The sequence below is a fragment of the Vanacampus margaritifer genome, chromosome 16 (genome assembly GCF_051991255.1).
Source record: "Vanacampus margaritifer isolate UIUO_Vmar chromosome 16, RoL_Vmar_1.0, whole genome shotgun sequence".
In the NCBI taxonomy this organism is placed as follows: domain Eukaryota; kingdom Metazoa; phylum Chordata; class Actinopteri; order Syngnathiformes; family Syngnathidae; genus Vanacampus; species Vanacampus margaritifer.
The window spans coordinates 11,941,829-11,969,097 of record NC_135447.1 but is presented as its reverse complement, the minus strand read 5'-3'; the positions used below and the strand labels follow the sequence as shown (position 1 = coordinate 11,969,097).

Sequence of the window (27,269 nt, the reverse complement as noted above, 5' to 3'; positions counted from 1 at the left end):
AGATATTTATCTATCTTATTTTTTTTGTATTTTGTATTCATTTAAGGAGGTACTGACTCCTTCAATTTAACTGAACAAATATTATGTACTTTTGTGAGTCAAAATGGATGCAAATGTATGGAAATAAGGGGTTAACTACAGTGCATCACAACTTGCTGAATTATTTCACTTCATTTCATTTGGCTGCATCGGGACTCTACAATAATTGTATTATATTGTATGCTCCAGCATGGGTGGATCCCAAAAATAATTATATATATATATATATATATATATATATATATATATATATATATATATATATATATATATATATATATTTTTTTTTTAATTTATTTTGAAACCAGGCCAGAAATCGATGCCATTTGTTGTGGTATGTCACGGGGTCATTGCGCTGTGGTAGATTTTTTATATATATATTTATTTTATTACGTAACATAGACAAATATTTATTTTTTTGCAATCTCTGCGTTGAGTCTTATTTTGAATAACCGGAATTACTTTTATTTTGACAGCTGGTCGGAAATCGATGTCGTTTGTTTTGGTCTGTCACGGGGTCATTGCGCTGTGCTACTACACGAAAGGCGAGCGACCGCCACAATGGCGTCGACGCAAACAAGTCTCCTTCTTGACGCCAAGTTCCCGACTGTGCTGCGGTCGCTGCAGATGCAGATGCCGTTGGCCTTGCTGTCTTTCGTCCTCGTCGGGAGAGGCGAGAGCAACGCGATGGACAACGTCGCAACGGAGAGGCTGGCCGAGGAAAGCCACCGCCAAGACAGTGCCAACCTGCTCATCTTCATCATGCTGCTGACGCTCACTATTCTCACCATTTGGCTCTTCAAGCACAGACGCTTCAGGTTCCTGCACGAAACGGGACTTGCCATGATTTATGGTAAACGATAGCCTACAGCTAACCAAGCATTCACACCGTCTTAAGCTAACGAGCTAAGTGGACGCTTAACGATGGCGCTAGCGTCACATACTGAAGCACTAAGCTAATTTGAAAGCCCTAGCACTTTGACTGCTCCTTTGAAATGAATGAAAAAGCCGTTAATTAGCTCCCAACTAACCACCTTTATAAATAAATAATTCTAAGAAAAACAATATTCATCCTTAATGTACTTAAAGGAAAAACAACTACAGGTATTAAATGAAAAACAGTACGGTGGTAACCGAGCGTGTCTTCTACGTACTTTTCAACCTTGAAATGTCGACTGCAGTAAATATTTCTATGAAACAAACTTGTAGGCAGTGGCACACACTTGTAGGATATACTGTGCAAAAATAAGTAGAAGCACTCTGTTTGCAATAGCTTATAGATGCCACAAGATGGCGGCAAAGCATTACTACTACTAATGGGTTCACATAAACTTTGACCATGACTTTGTATTTCTTTCCTCACTGAAAGGCCTTCTGGTGGGTGTGATCCTGCGGTTCGGCGTGCACGTGCCCCCGAGCATGAGCGACGTGGTGCAGGGCTGCGCGGTGAACGCCAGTCCTGCCACCTTGCTGGTAAATGTCAGCGGGCGATTCTACGAGTACACCCTGAAGGGCGAAGTCAGCCGCGGTAAAGGCCGCCAAGTACAGGACGACGAGATGCTGAGAAAGGCAAGGCCAAACCTTAGTATCATTTGTTATATTTTATTTATGTTTTTTTTATGCTATTGTTTTTAGCATATATTTAACATTTTCATTATTATTATGATGCTACTGCTGATGATTATTATTTAATCACTACTTCTGGTTGTACATAATTGTATTTGTATGGATTATTTTATAATAATGATGTTGTTGGAGTTTGACATCGACTGTCTGGGAGGCCGTGGAGGTGGCTGAATGTAATTGGATGAGTTGAGGGGTGGGCAGCATTTGATCTATTTTCTAGCAAGCTTGTATTTGTGGACTGAAGGCAAAAATTTGTCTGGATTGACAACCTGAGAAAAAAAATCTCAAATTGTCAGAACTACAGAATAACTATGCGAAGTTGACTAAAACACTATTTATCATCTGTTACATTTTCACAGGTGACTTTTGACCCAGAAGTCTTTTTCAACATTTTGCTGCCCCCGATCATCTTCCATGCTGGCTACAGTCTCAAACGGGTAAAGTGGTCTTAAGGACAGTTGTTAAAAGTTAGCTGTTTTAGAGACCGTATGTGGACAAAAGTATTGTGATAAACTGTATGAAAAAAATGTATTTTGCAAAAAAACGTTTAATGTAATGAAAAGTTGTAGATTGCCCACCAACATTGTGTTGTTTTTGTACTATTAATATGACCTCAGACTGACTTGTAGGTCGGGTATATTAATAAATGTTTGTCCTTGTGTGTGTCAGAGACATTTTTTCCGCAACATTGGCTCCATCTTGGCCTACGCTTTCATGGGAACGGTTATTTCCTGCTTTATAATTGGGTAAGTGGTCTCTTCATATTGACAAAAGCTGTAAGTCGAGCGTGCCTGGCAGTGTGTGACGTCTTCCCGTAATGTCGCCTAGGCTCATCATGTATGGATTTGTGTCCTTCATGAAAGTGGTGGGCCAGCTCGCCGGAGATTTTTACTTCACCGACTGCCTCTTCTTCGGAGCCATCGTGTCTGCGACAGACCCAGGTACAACGCCGGCATTAAAAAAACTAAACATCTTTTGAAGCATAAGGATTTTTCTTATCGCCCCTCAGCACCAATCAAGTTGCTGCTTGACTTCTTTTTTTGTTCTCATTTAAAAATATATTTGTCCCATAGGAAATCTCGTAGTTGTTTGAATTAGTTCCTGGCTCAGATTTTCAACATCATAAAACACATTATATATAAAATATAAAAAAATGCCACATTCCCAACTGTAATATAAATAGGAAAGCTTCACCTTTGTATAAAAAAGTTAAATAAAATCAACCTTCTCACTTTTTCAAGACCTGACAGACATATAATGGAGAGAGTCACTGAGTGTTTTTTAATTGGTATTTTTGGAATAGCGTTTTAGTGGATTTACTCGGGGTGGGAATATTTGACTGTCTCATGATTCCATTCTGATTCTGATTTTTGGGTCTGCGATTCGATTGATAATGATTTCTGCTTCAACCTTTGGATTGCAAAGAATCATCATGATCTACTCCTTTGCAAGACAAAATGACTAGTGGAAACATTAAAGTATCTTTTTTTCCCCCATTTATTAAGTTTTGAATTGTAACGAAAGTGCCTTTTTCCACAAAAACGGCACGTGGACCACAACTGCGACTCTGTAGCTAGCTATAGATTTTATAGCTTTAATAGTATAAAATAAAAAAATACAATTGATTTTGGGACATTTTATATCGATTCTGAATTGTATTGTGTACATGAAAATCGTGATTCTTATGTGAATGGATTTTTTTTGGGCACAGCGCTCGTATTATTATATTTCTTTTTCCAAAATCTTGTTCTCAAGCGTTTTTCTCTTCGTTTTTGCCTTGCAGTGACAGTGCTGGCCATTTTCAATGAGCTGAAGGTGGACGTGGACCTGTACGCTTTACTTTTTGGGGAGAGCGTGCTCAATGACGCCGTGGCCATCGTCCTCTCGTCGTAAGTTTCCTCCACAGCCCGGCGAAAAATCGACAAAAACTCCTACAAGTGCACGAACGAACGTGTCAGCAAATCCTCCACTGAACTAACCACGAGTCCCTGTCATCCCGCTGCCGGCCTTCCATTCATCCATCCATCGGTGTCGTTCGTCACCCCCCCGTACGTATGCATGCAGCGTTCTTCTCCGCTTGGAGAAGCAGAGTAGGAGGGGGGCCCGAATTGTGCGGCCCGAGGGCGAGCAGGAATGGCTGGCGAGCAACCAGACAGTCATTCCTCGGTGGGTGCTCGGGTGTTTGTGTTTGCTTGCGGTGGTGACACACGATGACTCATATTTCCTCAAAAAGTGCACACGAGAAGAGTACCAGGCGTTTATTATTATTATTTTTTTTTTTTTCTTCTCAGGCGTTTATTTTTTGAAGGCGACCTCTATTTGAGGGGAGGCTTTCACTTGGATGGAGAATTGTTGCAACGGTAACAGGAGACGTCCTTTTTTTGCCTCTTTTATTTGTGGTTCTTCAATAATGCAACGCAGTTGTAGGCAGAGCTAATTGTTCCCTGCTTAGGTTACTTTCCGCGTATCACATAACACAGATGCGTTGCATCTATTCAAATCTTTTCTCAATTAGTTAATTTTTTTTAATCAGTTCTCCATTGCTTGGCTTGTCTAACCAAATTAGAATTGAAACTATAGCGAAAATTGACTAGTTGAGGTAAGGCATTTATTTAAGTGAGGGTCGTTCGTCATCCACAGCACCCGCCCACGTTGATGAATATTTTCCCGAGCCGATTTGGGTTCCCAGTCCGTCCTGGACCACCGGCCTGGCTTAGCAAGATTCCTGCAGGGCTTTCACTTTTGACATCATCTATTTTAAAATTTTGTCTCAGTTTTAGTCCAATTTCAGTCACGCTTGTTAGTTTTTATCGCAGTTAGTCAACCTCATCCCCTTTTTATTTAGTCCATTTTTAGTCTACCAAAAATCTAGTATTTTAGTCTTTATTTTACTCCAAAAACCCATAATTTGATTTGTCTAGTTTTAGTCAACAAAAACTTCTAGTTTTAGTCAGGACAATCATTTCACCCCATTAGTATATTTTTTGTCAGCAGATTATGTTGAACATTTTGGATCTAAATCTATTTCGCGTAAAATTAATTGATGAAGATTAATGTTAAATTATAACTATAATTTACTCTTTTTTCCATCTCTTTGATGAAAAACAATTTGACACACATTTATAGTGGCTACTATGGCTCTTATGCTATGAGCTAGTAAGTTAGCCAGGATTAGTTAGCGGTCGGATGAACATTATTGTTGGAACGTTATAGCCGTTGATTGATGTTAAATTATAACTATAATTTACTCTTTTTTTTTTTTTTACCCTTCTCCGTGAATCCACCCTGTCTGTCCCATTTGTATGTGCATGTTGCAAGATTTGAAAGGGGGGGGTGTCACTTGACACAGACATGATTAGCAGAGACAAGATTTTACAAAATCATATAATATTTGTCTCGTTTTTGCTCATGAACTAAAATGTCCATAGATTTTAGTGCAGTTTTTGTTAAGTGAAGTGCATGAAAATGCACACTGATTTAGTCCGACTCACAGTTATTGTTTATTAATGAGGGCTTTAGTCTAGTTTAGTTTTAGTCAGGTGAAAAATGTGTGTTGACAAAATTATTTTTCTTTAGTATTCGTTGACAAAATTAACACTAATTTGAACAGAGGCCACTATTTGAGGAAATATCCACATTTCAAACCGATCTGCTTTTCCTTTTAGATCACTGTTGGATCCAAACAGCAGTTAATGCAAGTGCTTTGGGATTTCTTTTCTTTTTTTAACCAAATTGGGGGTCCTCGGTTTACAACGCCGCCATCATATATCATCACCCCCCCCCCCCTCCCCACATGCTTTAAACTGCTTTAATTAATCACAAGCTATGAAACATTGATGGATTCAAGTTAATCTGATGTGGGTCCATCTTCTCGTCCTCTCGTGGTTGGCGCCTGACTGCGTTCTTCCGTTGATGCTGTCTGTCTGGCCTTCAGCTCCATTGTGGCCTACCAGCCGGCAGGGGACAACAGCCACAGCTTCGAGGCCATGGCCATGGTCAAGTCCTTTGGCATCTTCCTGGGCGTCTTCAGCGGATCGTTTGCACTCGGCGTGGCCACCGGTGTGGTGACGGCGCTCATATCCTTCTCGTCATCGCAACATGCAATCAAACCTGTTTGTGTGCTTGTTGGACTTGATTTCAGATCAAACACAGTCATCAAGTAGTGGCAATAATTAAGAATGCCTTTTTCGGAAATATTTACAGTAATTTCTGGACTATAAGACACACCTGACTATAAGCCGCGCTAGCTAAATTTGGGGAATACTGGAGTTTGTTATACATATAAGCTGCACCCGACTGTAAGCCACAGGTGTTTTAATGTTACCGCACCGGGTTTCCGCTACTTTCTTTTTCATAATGAGGGTGCAAATTGTCTCGCTCTCGTTCTGTCTCTCCTACTGTATTTGAGCTCACTTGGTTTGTTTTGCTCTGCCTGGCGCTCTTGCGCATCCTTTATGGTGCTCCCGCTTGTGATCTGATGGATAAGCCGCACCTTTGTATTGGCCGCAGGGTCCAATGCAAGTGAAAAAAGTTGCGGCTTATAGTCCAAAAATTACTGTATTTGAAATGATTTCATGATGTGAAAAAGTGGGTCAGATGGAAATTAGCGCTGGGCAATGAATCAAAATTCAGTTACAATTTCAATTATTACACTCCACAATTACAAAATCAGCATGATCATAAAAATAATATTAATACTCATTTTGAGTTGTTTCAAAGTATATATTTGTACTTTTTGTCATTTTAAAATAACTAATTTAATACATTTAGTAAAAGTAATTTGCATAAATATGGTGTTACAAACAAATTTATTTGTCTTAATATATTTTTTTAATTTAAAAATAAATAAATATGGAAACTAGGCCCGTGCAATTAATAAAAATTCAATTACAATTTCAATTATTACACTCCACAATTATAAAATCAGCATAATCATAATTTTTTTTTCTCATTTTGAGTTGTTTCAAAGTATATATTTGTACTTTTTAAAAATTTCAAATAACTAATTAAATCAATCTTGTTTGGTTCAAAAGGAACTTGCATAATTGTAGTGTTTCAAACAAATTTATTTGTCTTAATATTTTTTACATGTTTAAACATTTTCTTGTGTTGTACCAAAAAAACAAATGATTCTCCTAATGACGATTTCAATTATTACCAAATTAATCGTGATGAATATTTTCTTCATAATCGAGCAGCTCTACTTTTGCTTCTGTGTGTCAAGTCAGGTCAGAAGTCGACAATTTGATGTGTGCACTTCCTGACTTGTCTTGCAGATTTTATTCTTGCGATTGCTGATTTCTCTTAACTTTGCATCACGTGACCAAGTTTACCAAGCTGAGGGACTTCCCCTTGCTGGAGACGGCACTTTTCTTCCTCATGTCCTGGAGCACCTTCCTGTTGGCCGAGGCCTGCGGCTTTACCGGTGCCGTCACGTTCCCATCCTTACCGTTTGGTGGTTGTCATGTTGCGCTCAACCGTAACGCAATGTTGTGAATGCAGGCGTGGTTGCCGTGCTGTTCTGCGGGATCACTCAGGCTCACTACACCTTCAACAATCTGTCCCGTGACTCACAGGATCGAACCAAGCAGGTGAGCGGACGCCAACTGGGGCATGTTGTCCTACAAAGAATGCCGGCGCCACTTGACGTCATGTGTGCGTTTGTCTGCCTGTCACAACGCAGTTGTTTGAGCTGCTCAACTTCCTGGCAGAGAACTTCATCTTCTCCTACATGGGCCTGACGCTCTTCTCCTTTCAGTCGCACGTCTTCAACCCGTTGTTCATCATCGGCGCATTTGTATCCTTGACTTGAAGATTTTTTTTCGGAATGTGCATTAGTATCACACAAATAGAATCTTCCACAATCAAACAGCCAACAAAGGGGATTCAATTGGTTATAAATAGCATGTAGCTAAAGGCTACATCCAACCTAAGAATGTAAGCAGGATTTACATTGCTGGTATAAGTGCTCAATTCCATTTTTTTAATTGTGTTATTTCCATGTGCATTTCTGGTGACACATATCCTACATGGCTGCGTTTACACTGACTGAATACATGAAACAACCTGCATGTGCAGATGACTTCATTTAATGCTCATTCGTATAACCACAAGCATCAACATAAACAATAATATGACCCTTGTGAGGAATGAGCAGTTCAGGAAATGGATTTATTTACATAATCTAAATATTAAACATCGTGTAGTGTTTCATTGGTCTGATATGACCCTCCCACACACTCCCCATAGATTTGAATGTCTGGTCTGATCTGTCACTTTTGCCATAGTTAAGATTTAGTCAGGATTGCGCATGCCAAACAATGCAAGGACAAGATGGAACGATTGAATGTTGTTTTTGTTGTTGTTGGACAAGTTCGACCCACGGGGGCTGTAGTTCGCCCATGTCTGGTCTAGATCACAGGTGTCAAACATAAGGCCCGTGAGCACAGGAAACAAACTGCAGTTTTTCACCCAAAAATTAACTGTTGTTGCTAATTTGTACCCTGGAAAGCACGCTAATGACATTCTGAAATTTGGCTGTTACTCATGATTTGATGCAAACATGGGTGTGCACAGTACAGGTCACTAAATGATGGGATTTTCTACATCAAGCTCAAAAGGCGCAGTAAATCTAATCTGCATGCTTAAACTTGACTTGCATCGGCACATCCGATACATTTAAAAAAAATAAATAAAAAAGCTCAGTTTTGATCAAAATATATTTGATTCTGTACATTATTTTTTTCAGGTTATGCTGTCATGACAAATACTACAATTACGTCAGCTTTCACTAGAAAACCTGAATTCTTTCACTTGAACTATGCAGTGTGAATTTAGACGTACGCACTTGTGACGTTATTTCCGTGATTTTGTTCCCCGTCCTTCTGCATACCTTTCTCACTTCTTCAACCTTGACCCAAATACGACTTCAGGTTTCAGTGTTCTTGGGCAGGGCGGCAAACATTTACCCGTTGTCTTTCCTGCTCAACCTGGGCCGCAAGAACAAGATCAGGTCTAATTTCCAGCACGTCATGATGTTTGCAGGTATGTTGTCCACAACCACTGGCCATTTTATACTGGGCCAAGAACAGATACAGAAAAAAAAGAAGTATTAACAGCTATTGCTATTTTACATTTTTTTTACATTTGGACGTGAATTCAATATCATTGAGATCCAACTTAAAGTCCGCTAGCAGGCTATTTGTCCTTGTTTGTAAGACAGTTCAGCACACTAGTAGAACAACTGTCATAGTAGCATTGTTTCCCACTACTAGTCGTGAGTAATTGGCTCACAATCTGACGGTGCCGCTTTGCTCCAGCAGAGGGAAGTGTTGTTTAAGATATTGAATGACAGGGTAACCTGAAAACTTTATCGCAAGTGCACAATTGCAAATGTTTATTCTTATCTATTATTTGTGGGGTGTAATATTGTTGAGCTTTTCATAACAGTATTTCTAAAGGTTAAATTTATTTTTAGAGTGGCACGTGGGTTTGGGTATTTTCTGCATGTCTATGTGTGTATATTTGTATTAACTTTGTAGTCTACCATATTCAAATTTGTTGACCTACACCTTTATATTCAGTAATACCATGAGAGCATTTGATGTTAAAAATTGAATCATGAAGTAGTGACTCTTTATAATACGAATTTCCCATTTTAAGTTGAACTGCTGTAATAAAAGAAGTTTAGCACAGTAATCTAGTTTCTTGAGCCGCACCTGTTGACCATAGATGGTCGGTTCCCGACACCTGATCTATTTTCTATACACTTTTTGTCACTTGTCCTGTAGGACTGCGCGGGGCGATGACATTCGCGCTGTCCATCCGAGACACGGCCACCTACGCCCGCCAGATGATGTTCTCCACCACCTTGCTGATCGTCTTCTTCACCGTGTGGATCTGCGGGGGCGGCACCATGCCCATGTTGTCCTTCATGAGCATTCCGTAAGGGCCACAAACGAGGACGTCTCCCTAGCTGTAATTTATATGCCCACTCCAAAGTTACTTTACTGTTGTTGTTTTTTTTCTTCTTCCCTGTCAGCGTGGGTGTGGACTCTGATCAAGACCACCCGGTAATTATCATCTATTGGTTTTCCATTGTCAAATTAAAAAAAATAAAAGTGAGGGAATTTTGTGCCTGACAGGGTTCAGGAATGCTGGACGGCTCACAGAGGAGGACCACCAAGCATGAGAGTGCCTGGCCCTTCAGGATCTGGTACAACTTTGACCACAAGTATCCTTTCATGTGGATGAGAGCTGGTCGTTTCATAAAAAAAACAAAAAAACATTTTAAAGTATTTGTAAGAGACACTGGAAGCTACCTCACACACACACACTTTATCAAATGAACTTTTTTTTTTCCAAACATAAAATGCAGAACAAAGTCCTTTCCGTGGTTCAAATCAAGCCCCTCCCACCACTCATCGACACTAAGTTGTTCATTTATTTGTAACAATAACGCTCACGTGTGGATTGACCAGTACTATAGATTTTTTTTTTATTATATGAAAATAATTAAATTTAAGAGGTTTCAGTTCAACGCCAACAATATACAAGTAAACAACAAGGGCCTAAAATTGATCCCTGTGGCACATCACATGTCATTTTGTGGACTTTTGAGGAGCATGTTCCTTAACTTCTCAGAAAACTTCCATCAGTGGGGTAGGATAAAAAAACAAAACACTTATGCACTTGTTAGGCATTGGTATCATTTTATGGTTATTTTTGCATTTTTTTCAAATATTTAAGGTCCTTGACACCTTTTGTGCAGCTACCTAAAACCCCTCCTGACGCACAGTGGCCCCCCTCTCACCGCCACCCTGCCCGCCTGTTGCGGGCCACTGGCGCGGTGCCTCACCAGCCCGCAAGCGTACGAGGTTCGGAAATTTGTGAAGTGAAAAGTGCTTAGATTTTAGATTTCAAGTCCTTGAAATGATTTTGTTCTTGGCACCCCAGAACGAAGGGCCGCTCCACGAGGACGACTCGGACTTCATCCTGAGCGACGCCAGCGTCGGCTCCATGTACGCCGACGTCACCGTCAGCACGGACGGCTCGGGCTCCAGCGGTGTCAAGCGCCACCGGCCGTCCGGCGCCGCCGCCGAGGGCCTGGATCACGAACTGGCGCTGGCCGAGCAGGAGGTGCCCATCCGGGGCACCCGCCTGGTCCTGCCCATGGACGACCCGGCCGATCCCCCGACCACCGTCACCCTGCCCCCGCCGCCCTCCCCGCCCCGCTCGGATCCTCGTAGGCACAGACTGTGAGAAAAGGTTTGCACTGGCGGGATGTTGTCATCATGGAAAACGTCATCCAAGTTCTTTTTTTTTTTTGTCTCCCATTGTTCACTTTCAATTGTACGACGGCGTATTAGGACCACGTATAAATAAAAAAAATTAGAGGGAAGGGGGTGCAATGTTCCAAGAAAAATTCACAAATTTGCAACTTTATAAAGTAGCAGATTTGCGAGAGAAAAACTCAGAAACTTACGAAAAATACACGTAGCATACTACTCGAATGTTTGTGCCAATACTTTTCGGTCAGGTTTTAAAAATAAGGGGATAGTAATTGACTATGTCTTGTTTATCATTCGCACTTTGAAGTGTTGTGAATACTGCCAGCGACGAGGATGCCTCGCTTTGCGAAGGTCCACACCCCGAGGATCTAGCCTTTAAGTTAATTTGTTAAATTACTTGTACATTTATGTTTCCAGAATTATTATTTACACATTCATATATTTTGGTAATTTTTTGTACAAGTAGCTAAGGTGATATGTCGAATCTGCTTATCTCCGTCTTTCACTTGCATTTACCTAAATTATGCTCGCTTCTGATTGGTTAGTGTTAGTCAGCTGATCGGGGATCAGGAAGTGTGGTCGCTCTAGCTGTCGCGTATGACGAGTAAAGTTTAAATTAGGGAGAAATTGTCTCCATCCTGCCTTTTCATTTTATAAACGGTGTTTCATTACCCACCAACATATCTTTACGTTAGCTCCTGGTGGACCAAATCCAGCACCTCGTCCAGACTTTCTCGCAAGTTTCCGAGTTTTTTTCTCGCAAATCTGCCACTTTATGAAGTTTTTTTTTTTAAGAATATTAACCCCCCTCTAAAAAAAAAAAAAATATATATATATATATATATATTCAATTGGATAAATTCAGCACTTTTTTTTGTTTTTTTGCTAGCGTTATTTGATCAAGCAACTCTTAAATTAACTCGCCACCTGACTGAGAACTAAACGGTCGTCTTGAATGCTGCTAAATCTTTTTCTGCAGTTTTACTTTTCTCGCTTCCCAGACCCAACGCGTGTTGTGCCGCATGACCAACCCACCGAACCTGCACAAACTGTTCGGTCACGTAATTAACGTTTTAATTTAATTACGACACCTTTTAACGACTGGAATAATCATCTGCGTTCACTGTATCTCATCGCTTCAAATCTTCACGTGGACAGGTCCGCGTCAGCTATGTGAGGATTTTGCGAGGAGTTCTTGGTGACTGTAGGCTCGGATGTGAACTCGCCACACGCCAGGTCAGGTACTGTCCATCCATGTAAGCTCCCGGATGCAGAGTCAGTGCTTAGAGAGGCGAAGCTACATAAAAACTGACAACTTCCACACATGGATTTATTTATTGACTTATTTATTTGCTATGTGATTTGATATTTCTTTATTATGATTTTTATTTTTTTTTTTCGAGTTAGGACAGCTCAGTGGCGATACACACCACGACCGAGTCATCCCACGTGAGGTACGAATGTAGAGAGATGAGGGGGGGTGGGGGGATTTTCATTCAGAAAGTTTCCTAACTGTGTGTCTGTGTGTAAAAAGAAATTGTTTGTGTGATGTAGCAAGATGCCTCTTACGATGAGAGCTTCCCCCGTGAACGTCATTTACAAGCATGTGACTGAAAAAAAAAAAAAGTCTACTAACCTGATTGACACACACACACTGCCATGTCTTTGGGATGAGGGCAGTCTCAACTATTGTGAATTCAAGTGCCTAAAATGTAAATTGAAGTCCTCAGTGAAGATTTGTACATTTGATTTGTGCAGTCAGGTGATCATTTTTGATTGACGTTCAACATGAACAGTGCAATTGGTTTCATTCAATTTTAAGTGTAACTGGGATGAACAAAATGTCATCAGAATTAATAGCATTGTACAACAGTGTAAGGTTTACTGAATTGTAGAGTATACGTACTGTACCGGTATTTACTTGTAATTTTCAAACGGTGGAACCTCCAAAGTTAAACGAATTGAGTTAACCCAAAATGTTGTGGAAGAAAGATTTGCCAATTCCCTTTCAAAGGCGCTTTTGTGATGGCAACATGTGTGATGATAACTAAAGGAAAGCGTCTGGCAGCTCAGTACAAAATGAGCAGAATTTAATATGAATTACATGCATAAATTTCAACAAGAAGATTGTAATGTAAATAGCATGTAGCTAATGACTAGCATGACAGTGATCAAAAAACATCAATATATCACAAACAATGATCCTAAAGCAGTTCTGACTTGTCTTGTGTTGGACTTTGGAGGTTCCAGTAGGTGCGTTTCAATTACCCTCAAGTTTTGCGCAAAATCAAGTTGGTAATGGAAACGCATGATTTTCAAAAAAACTCAAATATCACAAAAACGTTTTTACGCTCCCACGAGGTGGTTTATGAGACGTGTCGAAGTATTTCGCAAAAGTGTAATGGAAACACTACTGGAACAATTGAAAAGTTTCTTTCTCAGCCACTCGTCTGCTTTTTGCACATCTCTGTAGTTTGGTGGATGAAACTCGTCCTGTCGTCTTTGTGCCGAGCAGGCTGGTCAACACCGTAAGAGTGACTTTTGTCTTTAATATGCGCTACTCTGATAACTATTTAATCTCTCGGTAAGTGTTTTTGTTTTGATTTTGTTTGAAGCAGTATTCATAATTAAGCTTTTCTACAACAATCGTCCACGCAATTTGCATCGCGTGTAAATGATTTAATAAACATCCAGATTTAATTTATACTACTATTGTCATGGTGATCACACCACAACCTAAATATATTTTGGAAAAAGAAGTCTGATTCTGCTGTTTGTAGAGATTGAGCACTGAATTTTGTGGGCATGAAAGAAATGTGTTTATATGTGAACTTTTTTTTTTCTTCTTCTATGAAATGTGATCTAATATTCCAAAAATATTTGACTGACTTCTTCCCTCCTGTTCTGTCGTTCTATATTTTTGGTCTCCTGTCTGGCAACTTGCAAATGTACCAGAAATGAATGTCAAAGACTGCACATTGTTTCTTCTCATCCTGGGAGTGTATTTTGATGGAGTGAGGTCATCCGTTGTGTGTTGGCAATGTTTTATCCCTCTCTTGGAGCTCAATAAGGTCACCAAATTATATTTAAAAAAATAAAAATAAAAAACTATATATCTTAGTATGACGCAGTGCAGTTCACTACAACTAGATTACAGGTTGCTCCTTGGAGTTCGGAATTTGCTAGAATGCATCTTATACTCAGGTGAGTTCAGTATGTACAAATTTGTGCTTAAATTATGCATGCGAACATCTGATGCACAAATCTGTGATTCATCATTTCTCCGAGAATTTGCTATTCAGTTGACTAAATGGCCAAAATAGCTGCAAAATGAGTGCACACATCTCGGTAATTCATATTCTACTTAGTCATGAATCTTTTATTTAACAATGTAGCCATGTGAACAGCTTTAAAAAAAATAGTAAAATAAACATTTGTATGAAGCTGTGCAGCATGGTGGACGAGAGGTTTGGTTAACACATTTGCCTCACAGTTTTGTGTTTCTGGGTTTGAATCCTGGGTGCTCTGGCTTCTGCTTGCATTCCAGAAACATACATATTAAACATTTATAAGACCAGAAATGTATGTATTTTACATTTTTACTGATATTTAATTTTCCTTGTCTTTATCAGCACAATTGGTAATAGAGTAATGTAAAAGTAAGTAATTTTTAGGACACTTAAATTGGTAGCCTATATTTGGGGCGGGGATGCTTGTATCATTTCAAAGTTTTATTTTGAAAGTTGAAGGAAGTCGTATTTCGGTTTTATTTTTTAAGCTTGCCAGCAACTTTCCGGTCTTCCTCTTCTGTTTATTTGTAGCAAACGAAGCCAGCAAGCAGCAGACGTGTTTAGGGTGAAGCCGGAGGTGCGAAGTTAGCACCGAGTCCCGCCTCTCGTCGACAGCCGCAGCCAGACGCGCATCCGCGGCCACGCGACTCGACATTCACCCGGTAAGATGGAGGACCAGGGTGAGGAAAAAAAAAACATGTTCGGAAGAAAAAAAATACTAAACTAACGATTTTTTTTTGTCAGAAAAGTGTGCGTCTAATGGAACGCACTGTCGTGTGATGTCAGATTATTAATATTCATAAAGAGATGAGAACAATTTGCCGCATGTGTGTTATTTGGAAATAATGGAGTGCTCTCTGATGATGATGATTTATTTTATTTTTTTACAGACTTGCCTTGCAAAAAAATCTCCCAAATTCAAAGAGAAGTCAAGCCTTTAAAGTTTCATGGGCGTTGTCTCTGTAAGTAATTCTGCAAGTGTGTGTGTGTGTGTGTGTGTGTGTGTGTGTGTGTGTGTGTGTGTGTGTGTGTGTGTGTGCGTGTGTGTGTGTGTGTGTGTGTGTGTGTGTGTGTGTGTGTGTGTGTGTGTGTGTGTGTGTGCGCGCGCGCTCGCGTGTGTGTGTGTTCGACTTTTGGAAGCCTTGCAATCTGTTTCCAGTTAACACGTTTCCTCTTCTCCTCATTCACTAATCGAAGTGTCGAGGCCAAGAAAATGCTCACAAAGGTCAATTAACATTCCTGTACAGCAATTTATTTATTTTTGTACTGGACATTAAGTCATTTTTGGGTAGACTCATCAAGAACTGGTTGCAACAACCATGCAAATAAAAAAAATAGTATGAACACGAATGTCTTGCAGTCAGCAGCAGTGATACTGCATTCACGTTCAGCCTCAAAGCTGGTGCCAGTTTGAAAGGTTAAAGTACAGCAGAGTAAACGACATCACTGCCTCGTAAAACTTTATCCATTTTCTTAAGCTTCACGTCAAACTCGGCTTCACGCCAGCGAATACAAACGAGTGTGAATCATTTTATGGAGCTTTCATTGTCAAGTGGAGGCAGCGGTGATGATGGGACAAGATTAAGGTCAAGCACGTTTTCATTTCCAAGAGGTCCAGAATAGCCGCATTTGAAGAAAAAAAAAAAAAAAAAGCATGTGGAGTGGATTATAGTCTTGTAAATGTATGTAGCCACTGGGTTTAGAAAAATGCAATTTTCGCATGTTTAGACCCAAGCTACCATAAACACAGAATCGATTATGGTCAAATACAGTTGAGAAAAAATTCACAAAAAACATTTGTATTTTGCTCTGCCATTTGTTTCAAGATTCTGTATTTAAAATCAGGGTTGTTGTTTTTTTTAAACAGGAAAATTTGAAGTGATAAAGGCACATTTGTTTGCATTATTGTTGTAATCTGATTTAAGACTTGCTGACTTATGTACACGCCACACTTGTTTGGTAGAATTTTGAAAAATTGTTGTTGCGAACACTTAAAAGACCACAAATCAAAGTCTAATTGAAATACATAATGTCTTTCATATTAACTGCTTACTTGCCTTTATTTTAGCATAAGCCTAACAAAACATACCCAAAACATTTATTTGATATGGTTTCTTGCTTGTGTTTGGTTAAAAAAAAAATGGAAAGAGGACTTAGAAAAAAATAATCGCATTATAAATTGAGATCGTAATATGAGGGTAAAAAAAAAAATCACAAATATTTTCCAAAATCCTCCAAATTGTCCTGCGTTATGTTAGATAAACGTGTCAATTCTTTATTTTATGTCTCGTTTTACTGTACTGAAAGTGGCAAGGAAACAGCTTAAAGCAAGCATTTGGCTGGACTTTTTAAAAATATATCCTGGCAAGCTTTTGTGCAAACTGTGAAAATGGTTTGCCTCGGATGAGCAAAGTTGTTGTGCAGGCCTCACCAACGTCCCCTCCAAGACTTTCTCCTGAATGTGCGAGCGCGTCCAACTTTCTGCTTAAACGCTTAAATCATCTGCCGCTCCAAGAGGACATTTTGTTTTTCTTTTGTGCTTGGCAGCAGTGTTTAGTGTGTCGTAGATTTATGTGGAATAGTTTGTGCACTTTGAAATCCCTCACGACAGTAGTTGCAGTAGCTCATGTTGTGATGTTTCAAAGGCCTTCCTTTTCTCTTACGGCGAGGCTGAAGCCGCGACGGGTGGCTAGCACGCACACGCGGAGAACGTCGAGGATATTACCGCAAAAGGAAATTGCTAATAGACAGCTGCTAAAGTCTTTGTCGCTCTTTTTGCCTTCTTTCCTTTCACTTGCTGGAATTTGTCTTGTTGGTGACAAATAAATAAACGCGTTTATGGAAAAGTAAACGCGTTTATGGAAAAGTAAACCTGATATTAAAAACATTGTGTAATAGTTGTTAGTTTTTGTAAGAATAGGAAGTAAGGCTGCATGGTGTACCGATACTATGAAAGTACCTCGATACCAAGCTGGCAAAAATGAAGCGATACTACATACTTTTAGTACTGGTACTTCTCTTTAGATTGGCAGATAGTGAACATTTTGCCATCATCGTCTGAGTCCACCATTTTTAACTGATGTTTAAGCTTTTGCTGTGGTACGAAGGGATGGACGGACGTCTTTCAGATCAGAACCGGTTCACTTTCCATTCTCGGTATCTGGGAATCAATACCAGTACTCCTATTTGCTACTTTTGTTCTGTTGTTTGTGGTAATAAATGTCAATTTATTTAGTAATTAAAAAAATCTATAATTATTTTTCAACATATAAAGCTTGACAAAAAGAAAAACAAAAGTGAGCCCAAATCCTCCATTTTAATTGTTGTAATAAATATTACAGACACAACTTGTGGAAATGGGCGAGTACAGATACCAGGCATTGGCATCGGGCCGATACATGTCCTTGTTTCAAAATATCGATACTTGAGGCTGGTTTACGATCAGGAACTAGTCATTAGAAATCAGAAGAATAGAAAATTGCCATTCATTTCATACAATTTTACTGAAAAATGCTGTATTGGGATATAAAGGTCATTTTTGGGGGAAGATTTTTTTTTTATATATTAAAAGTATTACTTGTATTGGTCTGAAACATCATTATTATTCAAAATTATAATTTTATAAAAATAAAAGCCTCCCTTCCAGTCTTACATACAGTGATGTAACCCAAATTAAATCCTACCCTCTAATAGACACCTCGTCCATCTGCACTTGAGTAAACACACCCTGCCTAGATAATTATTTGAAGAAATGTAAAAATCAACTGCACGAATAAATATTTTCTGCAATATGGTAATAATATTTCACAATATGATAAAAAAATTGCGTTGGTTTGTGCGTTTCACCGTGCCAACACTCTTGCGATGCAGACTTCCTGTTTCTGTGTGTTCCAGCACATTCTTGGCCGATAAGCTCATGCCAACAAGACGCGGGCCCGACACAGATGTCGTGCAGACAAATGTGAAAAATCCGTACGGCGTCAGATGGCTCGGGGTGGCTGTGAATTTCATGTCGTTGTACTCTCAGGTTGCTCAGACATGACGACAAACTTCCGTTCCAAGTCCAACACGTATCCTGTATCAATATTTCCAACCATTCCATGCCCAAGTAGGAAAATACAAAAGAGTCCACCACGTCATTTTCTTGCCACTTTTTTTTTTTTTTTTACCTCCTGAATACAAGCAAGCAGGAGGACCACACATGCTGGCACACTCACTTGGGAGTTTTTCATTAGCACTTAGCTGCGCATGATAATGATAGCTATCGGCCCTAAAAACAGGCTTTATTATGACAAGAGGGGGAGGACAAAAGTTGAGACTTGTCAGCTTATGTCACCCAAACGTGATTTATTTTTCCCTCCGACCTGCGCGGAATTCCCGGCTGGCTTCCTGTTAGCAAAGAGTTCCCATCAGATACTGTAGGTGTTGTTGTCATATATCAAGTTCTCAACCTCTTTGTGTGGCTGCAGACCGTGATTGCGTTTGGTCTGCACAGTTTCGCGGGGAACAAAAACAACAGGTAGGGGGTCCAAAAGCAGGAAGTTAATTTTGTAGCCGAATGGGCAAGTTTGAAGAAGTCATGCCGTGCAATTTATATCACAATTGAAGTGTTTTCAGGCGCCTTAATAAAAGCTCTAATGACATTCTTCAGGGAATATGCACAACAATAAAGAATTACAGCACACTTAACATTAGGCCTGCAGGCAGCTATTGAATTTACAGTGGAAACTCATTTAACAGACTAATTGGAGAAAGGACTCATCTGGTAGAGCCAGCTGTCCAGTACATCCCCTTACTTTTTCCTGTGGGATAAAAACAACAAATAAAGTACAAAATTATTGTTTTGTACTCTAACAAAAATAGCATGACCAACAAACGTGTACTCAGATTTAATAAATAACTCGATTCAACAGGCTGCTTTTAAACTACATGCCGACTGCGGATGCTAAGCTAATGTCTATTTTCTGTAACATTTGAAGGGACTCTCCTCCCTGCCAACATGGCCGCCACTTCTTTCCATACATTGTTTTGATGGTAAATTTGCCCCTACCAACATGGCCGCCGCATTGACTCGCTGTTTAGCCTTTAGTCTACTGTAAAGTGTGTTTTTCGACGACAAAAGAGCAGCCCAAGCCAGAAAAGCGTGACCAACCTCTTGTCTGTTGATGGCGTTGCAGCGCCATTTACTGGCGTTGTGGCAAATTGCGGCCAATTCTGGAACTAAAATACTTTGGCGTCTATTTTCTGTAACATTTGAAGGGACTCTTCCCTCTGCCAACATGGCCACCACCTTTGTCCATACATTGTTTTGATGGGAAAGTTGCCCCTGCCAACATGGCTGCCACTTCTTTCCATAAATTGTTTAGATGGAAAAGTTGCCACTGACACTTCTTTCCATATACATTTATTATATATATTAAATACTTTGGCGTTTTGAGGGGACTTGACACTATTTTCTGTTGCTCCATTGCAGTGATATTTTTCTTCAAGTTCACACTTATCTGAAAGGTTTAGACAGGCATCATTTTAACACTTTGACACTCGCTAAGCTAAGCTACGTTGACATGTCACAATTGTACAATTATAGTAAACCAACTTTTAGAGACACTGTTGGGCAAAAGAAACGTTTTGAAATGCTTTTGTAGCGTTTCCGTCACATTTTTATGAAAAGAGGAAAACCTTGTGAGTCTGTTGGCAGCCTGGCATGCAGCTGACCACGAGGTTTGTGAGTTTTGTTTTCTTGGGAGTGGCTTTGTGTTTTCTGTGTGAGTGCACTTGTGTGTGCGTTTCTGCGTCTGCAATCCAGATCTGACCACATGCGCCATAGCAGGCATTCCTTTATGCGTTCACCTCTCCATGTGAGCATACAGTGAATAGTCACACATCCATCACGTACATGTTCACTCTCAAACGTTAGTGTGTTGAGGCGAATTGTTGACGATTGGCCCGTGGGAACCTGATACCGTCCATATGTGAGTGATGGCATTTTTATCATGTCTTCTTATGGCTGGACGATTACGGGGAAAATTGATTTGATGTTGAAATCGTGAATAATAAAACACAATTATTCATTGATATCTAAACTTTGTCTTTATTCAACTACCTAAACTCAAAAGAACAACCGGTCTTAATAATATTTCATAATGTTGAATAATGGGGTTGAGTTGAAGTATGGGCTGGGTGTACACTGCCCTCTGTTGGCAGCAGTTGGTACATCACACTAGTCTGTGGCTGAGAAACATCTCATTTAGTTTGGCGCATAAAATTGGAGCACCGGCCAGAAAGTTAAAATAAGCACACAGCATTCCTGCACTTGAAATGACCTTGTTGGAAACGTGCTCCATTCAATTCCACACCCACTTTTCATCTCACCAGGTGCACCCAACAGCATTCAATTTCATTGTTAACTCAGTGTGGCTCATTATTTCTCTGTGTGTGTGTATTTTTTATTTTTTTTTTAAATATGGTCAACCACAAGTGTGTATGAAATGCTACAAAATTACACTTTTTTTTAATTTTTTTTTTTATTAAGAAGTCACACTGTCTCGCGCATAAGGTGGGATCACTGCTGGTGTTGAGTAGCAAAATCTTTGTCGCCCTCTAGTGGTGCTTGGCAGCATTAATCAAGACGTGACGTGTCTTTACATTATTGTGGCACACTATTTGGCTTTTTTGTACTTTACATTTTTCCAAAACCTTAACCATTGTTAATATTTTAAATAATGGCACAGTGCTGTAATACACGTCAATTTACAATCAAATTTTGTTCTTAATTTGTTTTGATGTAAAGCCAACACTGGGTACATTCACTGCCATTGACGACTATAGACGTGAAAAAATTCATTTGAACTATTTCAATTAGTTTCACCCCCCCCCCCCCCCCCCACACACACTTTTGATAACAAGAGTATGAAAACCTAGAAAAAAAATATTCTACATTTAGAACAGATATAAAATTTGTGATTAATCGTGAGTTAGCTATTTAAGTCATGCGATTAATTACAATTAAAAAATTTAATCGTCTGTCGCCCCAAATTTTTTAATATTTTATTTTTTGTTTGATTACTTAATTATTTAAACTCAAGATTAATCAAAACAAATTATATCCGTTCTATATGTACAATACATTTTTTCTAGGTTTTCATACTCTTGTTAACAAAAGTGGGGAAAAAAAGTGAAACTAATAGAAATAGTTCAAATGAATTTTTGACGTCTAGAGCCATCAATGTCAGTGAATGAGTTAATATGCTACTGAAGTCAAAATTGTGACTGAATTTCTGATCCAACCAAAGTTTGTTGCTTTTGTTTTTGCCGCCACTTCAGAGATGAAAAAATGTCAGCCAGCGTGCAGTGTTTCTACTGTCGCGAGGACCTCGGCGGCAGGAGGTTCGTGCGCAACGAGGGCCGGCCGGCGTGCGTGCGCTGTCACACCAAGTTCTGCGCCAACAGCTGCGTCGAGTGCCACCGACCCATCTCCGTGGAATCCAAGGTGTCCTGTCCACACGTCCTCTCGCGTGCATGCCGTATTATTTGGCACCCGGATGTCGTGTGACGCCGGCCGACTCTCGTCAGGAGCTGAGCCACAAGGGCCGCTACTGGCACGAGGACTGCTTCCGGTGCGCCAAGTGCTACAAGCCGCTGGCCAAGGAGCCGTTCACCACCAAGGATGAGCGCATCCTGTGTGGAAAGTGCTGCTCCAGAGAAGAGGCGCCACGATGCTTCGTCTGCTATAAACCCATCCTCGCTGGTAGGAAGCAACACAAGGGCTTTGGAATGTTTTATTTAAAAGAAAAGAAAAGAAAATAGTACTCTAAAATGTTGTACTTCACTAAAAAACATGCAAAAATTATGTAATGAATAGTTTTTGACACATTTCTTTGCTTTAATTCAATGGACATTGTGATGTCTTCTGGTGTGTGGCCACCAGGGGGCAGGATAATACAGAATATGGACAAAATATGTGCTCCAATATATCCTTTTTCATAACTTTGTTTCTTTCCAGTGAAAAGGAAAAAGAAAACATAAAGCGCAAGAACTAATTTTATGCGTTTTTTCACAAAAGCAGCGAACTCAAAATGTTAATATTATTGATAATATATGTTTGTCCTGCATATTGTTTCAAATCCACAAAAAATATTCACATTAGGGCAGTATAAGTGCAATTAAAACCCTGGAGAACCCACGGGGTCAAATTTGGCTCCTATAAATTCTGCTACTCAAATAACAAAGACTTTTTTTTTTTTACAAATTTAACTTCAAAAGTCCAGAGTGCCACTTCTGACCCCTACATGGGGCCATCTAGTGGATGAATATTGGCTAACAAAATGGCTAAAATGCAACAAATAAAACAAAAAATATATATTGTTCAATGTAGCTGTGTATTTGATTGATTATTTTCTTAAATTCTAAATAGTTTACTGGCAGTTTTTGTTATTCTGATTTTTCAAAATGATACCCCTAAATCCCAAAGGGCCAAATTTCGCCCTAATCCTAAATTAGGGAATAAATTGAAAAAAACATTGAAAAAACATATATGTTGGTGTTCAGTGAACTTATAGCAGTCATTTAATGTATAATTCATAATTTTCCAAAGAAGAAAAGGGTTCTTGGGTTCTCCAGGGTTAAGCCATATCTGTCGTCTAGTGGTAAATGGTGGTATTACAACTTAAACCTACAGTTGATGCATATTCACAAGCAAAGTTGCACGTTTGATTTTCTCCCATTTTTTTTCAATAATTATTAACATTTAGTTTTTTTTCTTTTTTTAAATAGGATTTGTTCCCCCCCATTTACTCCCTGTTTTTTTGTGGATAATGTATATTGAATGTTGGGGTGCCACACTCATGCTATTTGTTAGCTCGTCTATGGCGTTTTGCATTGCTTGTTGGCGTCAAGCTAGGTGGACTTAAGGCGAACAATGTGTTTGAGTTCATGGGTGTCTTATAAATACAATATGCAGTGAATTGAATAAGAAAGTAGACATCATTACTGTATGTTTTTGTGCATTATTTTTATTTTTTTACATTATAAAACACATATCAAATTTTTGGATTGGAGCAACGGCTGCAAGGCGTTCCCATTCATTGTCTGACCCGCGATGTGTCACGGTGATGTGCAGGCACGGAGAGCGTGGATTACAAAGGCAACTCGTTCCACGACCAGTGTTTCACCTGCTGCCACTGCAAGCGACCAATGGCGTCGCAGAGCTTCATCGCCAAAGGAAACGACGTCTACTGCAGCCCCTGCTACGACAACAAGTTTGCCAAGATCTGCGTCTCCTGCAAAAAGGTAATTGAGCAAACGGAGACAAAGCGGCAATCCAAAAGTGACGTCGGTTAATTGTTTTGTAGCCGATCATGTCCGGCGGAGTCAACTACCAGGAGCAGCCCTGGCACGGCCACTGTTTCGTCTGCAGCTCCTGCTCCAAACCTCTGGCCGGGTCCAGCTTCACCACACACCACCACCAGGTCTTTTGCGTCGACTGCTACAAGAGCAATGTGGCCAAGAAATGCAGCGGCTGCCAAATGGCCATCACAGGTTCCTTTTTATTTTTTTGCCTCCGTTCAATATTTGACTGGGTTTAAGAAACCGTCATTGAGCCAAGGCACATATTTGACATTAGGAAAAATTATTATTATCATTATACATAAGGGAAACAATCTCACCACAGCAACGGTTCGAACATACTCGCTAATACTTTTGAATGTACTTGTAGGCTAAATGCTACAAGCATAGCATATTTTGCCATAATACCGTGTGACATTATGGGAAATATGCTATGTTTGTAGCAATTAGCCTAAAGGTACGTTTGAACGTATTGGTATGTTCAAATGTACTCGCAAGTATGTTTGAACGTATTAGTGAGTATGTTCGAATGTATTTAAATACTGTAGCTTCCAACATGTCTGAACATATTCACCAGTTGAAAATGTAGGATGTTGTAAAAGCGATTTTTATTTTTAATTTTTTTTCCTCTCCGCTCAGGTTTTGGCAAAGGTGTGAACGTGGTGAGCTACGAGGGAAGCTCCTGGCACGAATACTGCTTCAACTGTAAGCGCTGCTCCCTCAGCTTGGCGAACAAACCCTTCATAGCTAAGGGCCGGGACATCCTGTGCTCCGACTGCAGCGACAAGTAGATAACTAAAACCCTCGGTTCTGCGGAACCGCCCCTGTCGTTTGGCTGCGCTTAGACAATGGTGTTAAAGACGTCTATAGCTCAATGACTGCCATTGACATATTAACCACTTTAATAACCGCCTGATTTGTATCTTTATACTCAAAAGCTGTGCTGCCCTCAAATCCAAAGCAAAGAGAAGCAATGCAATGCCGCCATCTACAGGTATCTGTTGGTCATTGCAGTGGTTTACAAACAAGCTGAGTGAGAACCTCTTCCACGCCAGCCCGTTGAATGAAAAATATACTTGGCGATTATTCATCGCACTGGTGACAAATATACATATGTGTGGAAATAAACACATTTGGGAAGATTTTGAGGCAATATGATGTGCAGTACTAAAAAAACAAAAATGCTCAAACTCCCATCTGGTTGATATTTATTGCTATTTCCATTCCTGGTGAGACTGCATTAAATGACATCAACATACTGAGAACTAAACAAAAAAAGCTCTCTTCATATCAAAATGATATCTTAATTCTTATTCAACGCTTTTGTTCCATTAGCGTGTAACTAAAGATTAGCTTTATTGCTAATGTTGTTTTGAAATCAAGTTTTTTATACTACAGTTGTTTCTCATGTATTTGAAATATGAACTGTTATAATTGCAATCCTGAAAAAATAAACATTTGTAATACATTCTTTAACCAGTGTTTTTGTTATATATATATATATATATCTGCCTGCATTCCTGTAACAAGATGGCGCCCGTATGTCATGTGACCAACAATTGACCAATCACAGCCAGTTAGCCAAACTTGCTGTGCTGCTAGCTTTACGTGGTCTCCCTCTAGTGGTATGTTGCTAAATGTTAAAACTGCATAATGTTCCAATGGCTTAAACTTTTTTATTTATTTTATTTTTTAATCCAGTACAGTAAGTAGAGTTCAGCTTTATTGAATTATTAAGTGAAAACATTTGAATGTCATCTTTTACACCGGTCAGTTTTTGTGTGTAATACATTTTAATTGAATAATTACTTAGGTAGATGTATAGTAACTAAGTGATTTATTTTTATATTACATAAAAGCCTATTCTGGTAATGATTGATGTCAACTATAAAGTTTGTGTACAATACGTGTATCGGTTCCTCTTTATCTCTCTGCGTCACTGCTTGCCGACTGTCATCCCTGTGCATGCTCAACACAGTCTAATCCACTGGAGTCACAGTAGGAAAACAGCATAGCTTGAAGTAGGAACCTTTAACCGGTAAGTACCAATTTTGTTACAATGTTCTGTATGTCACCCTGTAATCACTGCCCGTATGTATAAACTTTAAATCTACCTCTTTATGGCATTTTTTTTTCTAGTTTTCAAATGAAATGACTTTTCAAGCCAAAATATTCAACATGGTGGTTACTCTGAATCTGCTGAGCAATGCTGCCTCTTCAATGATGCAAGGTCTGACATTTAGTTTGACAGTAAACATTTCCTACGCTGGGCTGTAATGCCATATATGCACGGAAGGTCATCAAGTTGAAGTCAGGTTTAATCAAATCAAATGTCTACATAATATATCAAGTTTGAATAAGAAACACAGCGTCATGGAGAGAAGTGTTTGTTTAACTTCTTGATGTTAAAATGTACATTGTGTGTACTTTATGGTGGTACAGCGCCTCTGCTCAGCCTGTGGGGCAACGTGGCCCAATTCACTGCCGGCTGCACACATTGGAGGTTGGAACCTCACGTCTTCATCCCGACCTTGGATCAGTTTACTGTCTGCCTCCACCTCAAGTTCAAGGTTGTTTCCTTATTTTAAAAAAAAGAAGAAAAAGTCCTCCAATATTGTTTTATGGTTTACTTATCATAAATTGATCAGTAGAGATGTAGCGTTAGATTTCTATTAATGATGTAAATGTGATACTGTACGGTAGCAGTAGTCAAAGCCGTTGACTGAAAGTTTGGCCAACTCGGTTTCGGCAGGGTAACAACATGGCGTCCGTTTGGCATGTGACCAGCAGTTGACCAATCACAGTGCTGCTGAAACAGAGTTGGCCAAACTTTCTCTATCAACGGCTCTGGCAGTAGTGCTACGTGGGCTCCCTCTGGTGGTATGCAAAAGAATAAGCCAAATTTATGTAAGAATGCTCATTTTTAGTCTTTTTTTTTTTTTTAAATAAAAAGTACCATTCTGATGTATTTAACTTGTATGTACAATACATTTGTATTTGTTTGTTTATTTTTTTTTCAGGAGTATACATTTATATAACTTATGTATAATACATTTTCAAATGAGTCGTTTAAGTACCACAGTATTTCATTTTCTAATATTTTTTATTTTTTTAATAAACTTTTTTTTTTTATCTTAGTTAGCTATTTAGCTGAAATATATTTGATCTGAAATAGTTTCAGGAAGATCATTTTCTTTTCTCACTATCTTTGCTAGCTACTTAGCTAATCATTTTTTTTTGGCAAGGTAGGCAGCTAGCTACATAGCCTATGTATCAAAATATAAACACATTTAAATGCTATAGATATTAAAATAATGAATATATTGTCAAACCAAGTTCTACTAACACTTTATTTATTTATTTTAAAGCTAACTATTGTCTAAATCTAATCTATGTTAACTACATTTGTCATATTTATTTTAGGAATTTTTGCTATCCACTTAGCCAATCAATTTGAGCTAATTAGCCTCTCTATTGACACATTTCACAAATAAATGCCGTATATATATGCAAAAAAAAAAAGAATGCAATTTTCTTTCTGATTGACATCAAGGCTCAAGGTAGCGGACCATGGAGCGCCTTTGTGTACCACCATCCAGAGGTTCAGTGTACCATTTTAGGTTTGGGTGGCCGGGAGGATGCGGTGGTGGTCTGGTTGCTAGGCAGCGAGTGGTCGACA

At 39.3% G+C, this 27,269-nt stretch overlaps 2 protein-coding genes across 3 annotated transcripts; both read left to right on the top strand.

Annotated features, from left to right (window-relative positions):
* The first annotated feature begins 477 nt into the window (after nt 1–477).
* LOC144036028 (sodium/hydrogen exchanger 6-like) lies at nt 478–14,075 on the top strand. Of its 2 annotated transcripts, XM_077546273.1 has the most exons (17): nt 478–892; nt 1,409–1,608; nt 2,025–2,102; nt 2,335–2,411; nt 2,494–2,606; nt 3,449–3,554; nt 3,730–3,831; nt 5,600–5,741; nt 6,985–7,090; nt 7,168–7,256; nt 7,349–7,462; nt 8,598–8,709; nt 9,456–9,609; nt 9,707–9,737; nt 9,810–9,898; nt 10,436–10,541; nt 10,621–14,075. In XM_077546273.1, the coding sequence occupies exons 1-17, from the start codon at nt 601–603 to the stop codon at nt 10,924–10,926; spliced, it is 2,217 nt and encodes a 738-aa protein (XP_077402399.1). In that variant the 5' UTR covers nt 478–600; the 3' UTR covers nt 10,927–14,075. The 2 variants fall into 2 exon arrangements, with proteins under 2 accessions (XP_077402399.1, XP_077402400.1); XM_077546274.1 differs by lacking the exon at nt 3,730–3,831 and having other exon boundaries at nt 480–892; nt 10,621–12,276.
* Nucleotides 10,985–25,058, top strand: fhl1b (four and a half LIM domains 1b). The gene is made up of 8 exons (XM_077546275.1): nt 10,985–12,409; nt 14,777–14,907; nt 15,136–15,207; nt 21,569–21,734; nt 21,818–21,992; nt 23,364–23,533; nt 23,596–23,782; nt 24,230–25,058. Exons 4-8 carry the CDS (start codon nt 21,579–21,581, stop codon nt 24,379–24,381), a joined length of 840 nt encoding a protein of 279 aa, XP_077402401.1. The 5' UTR covers nt 10,985–12,409; nt 14,777–14,907; nt 15,136–15,207; nt 21,569–21,578; the 3' UTR covers nt 24,382–25,058.
* The last annotated feature ends 2,211 nt before the right edge of the window (nt 25,059–27,269 follow it).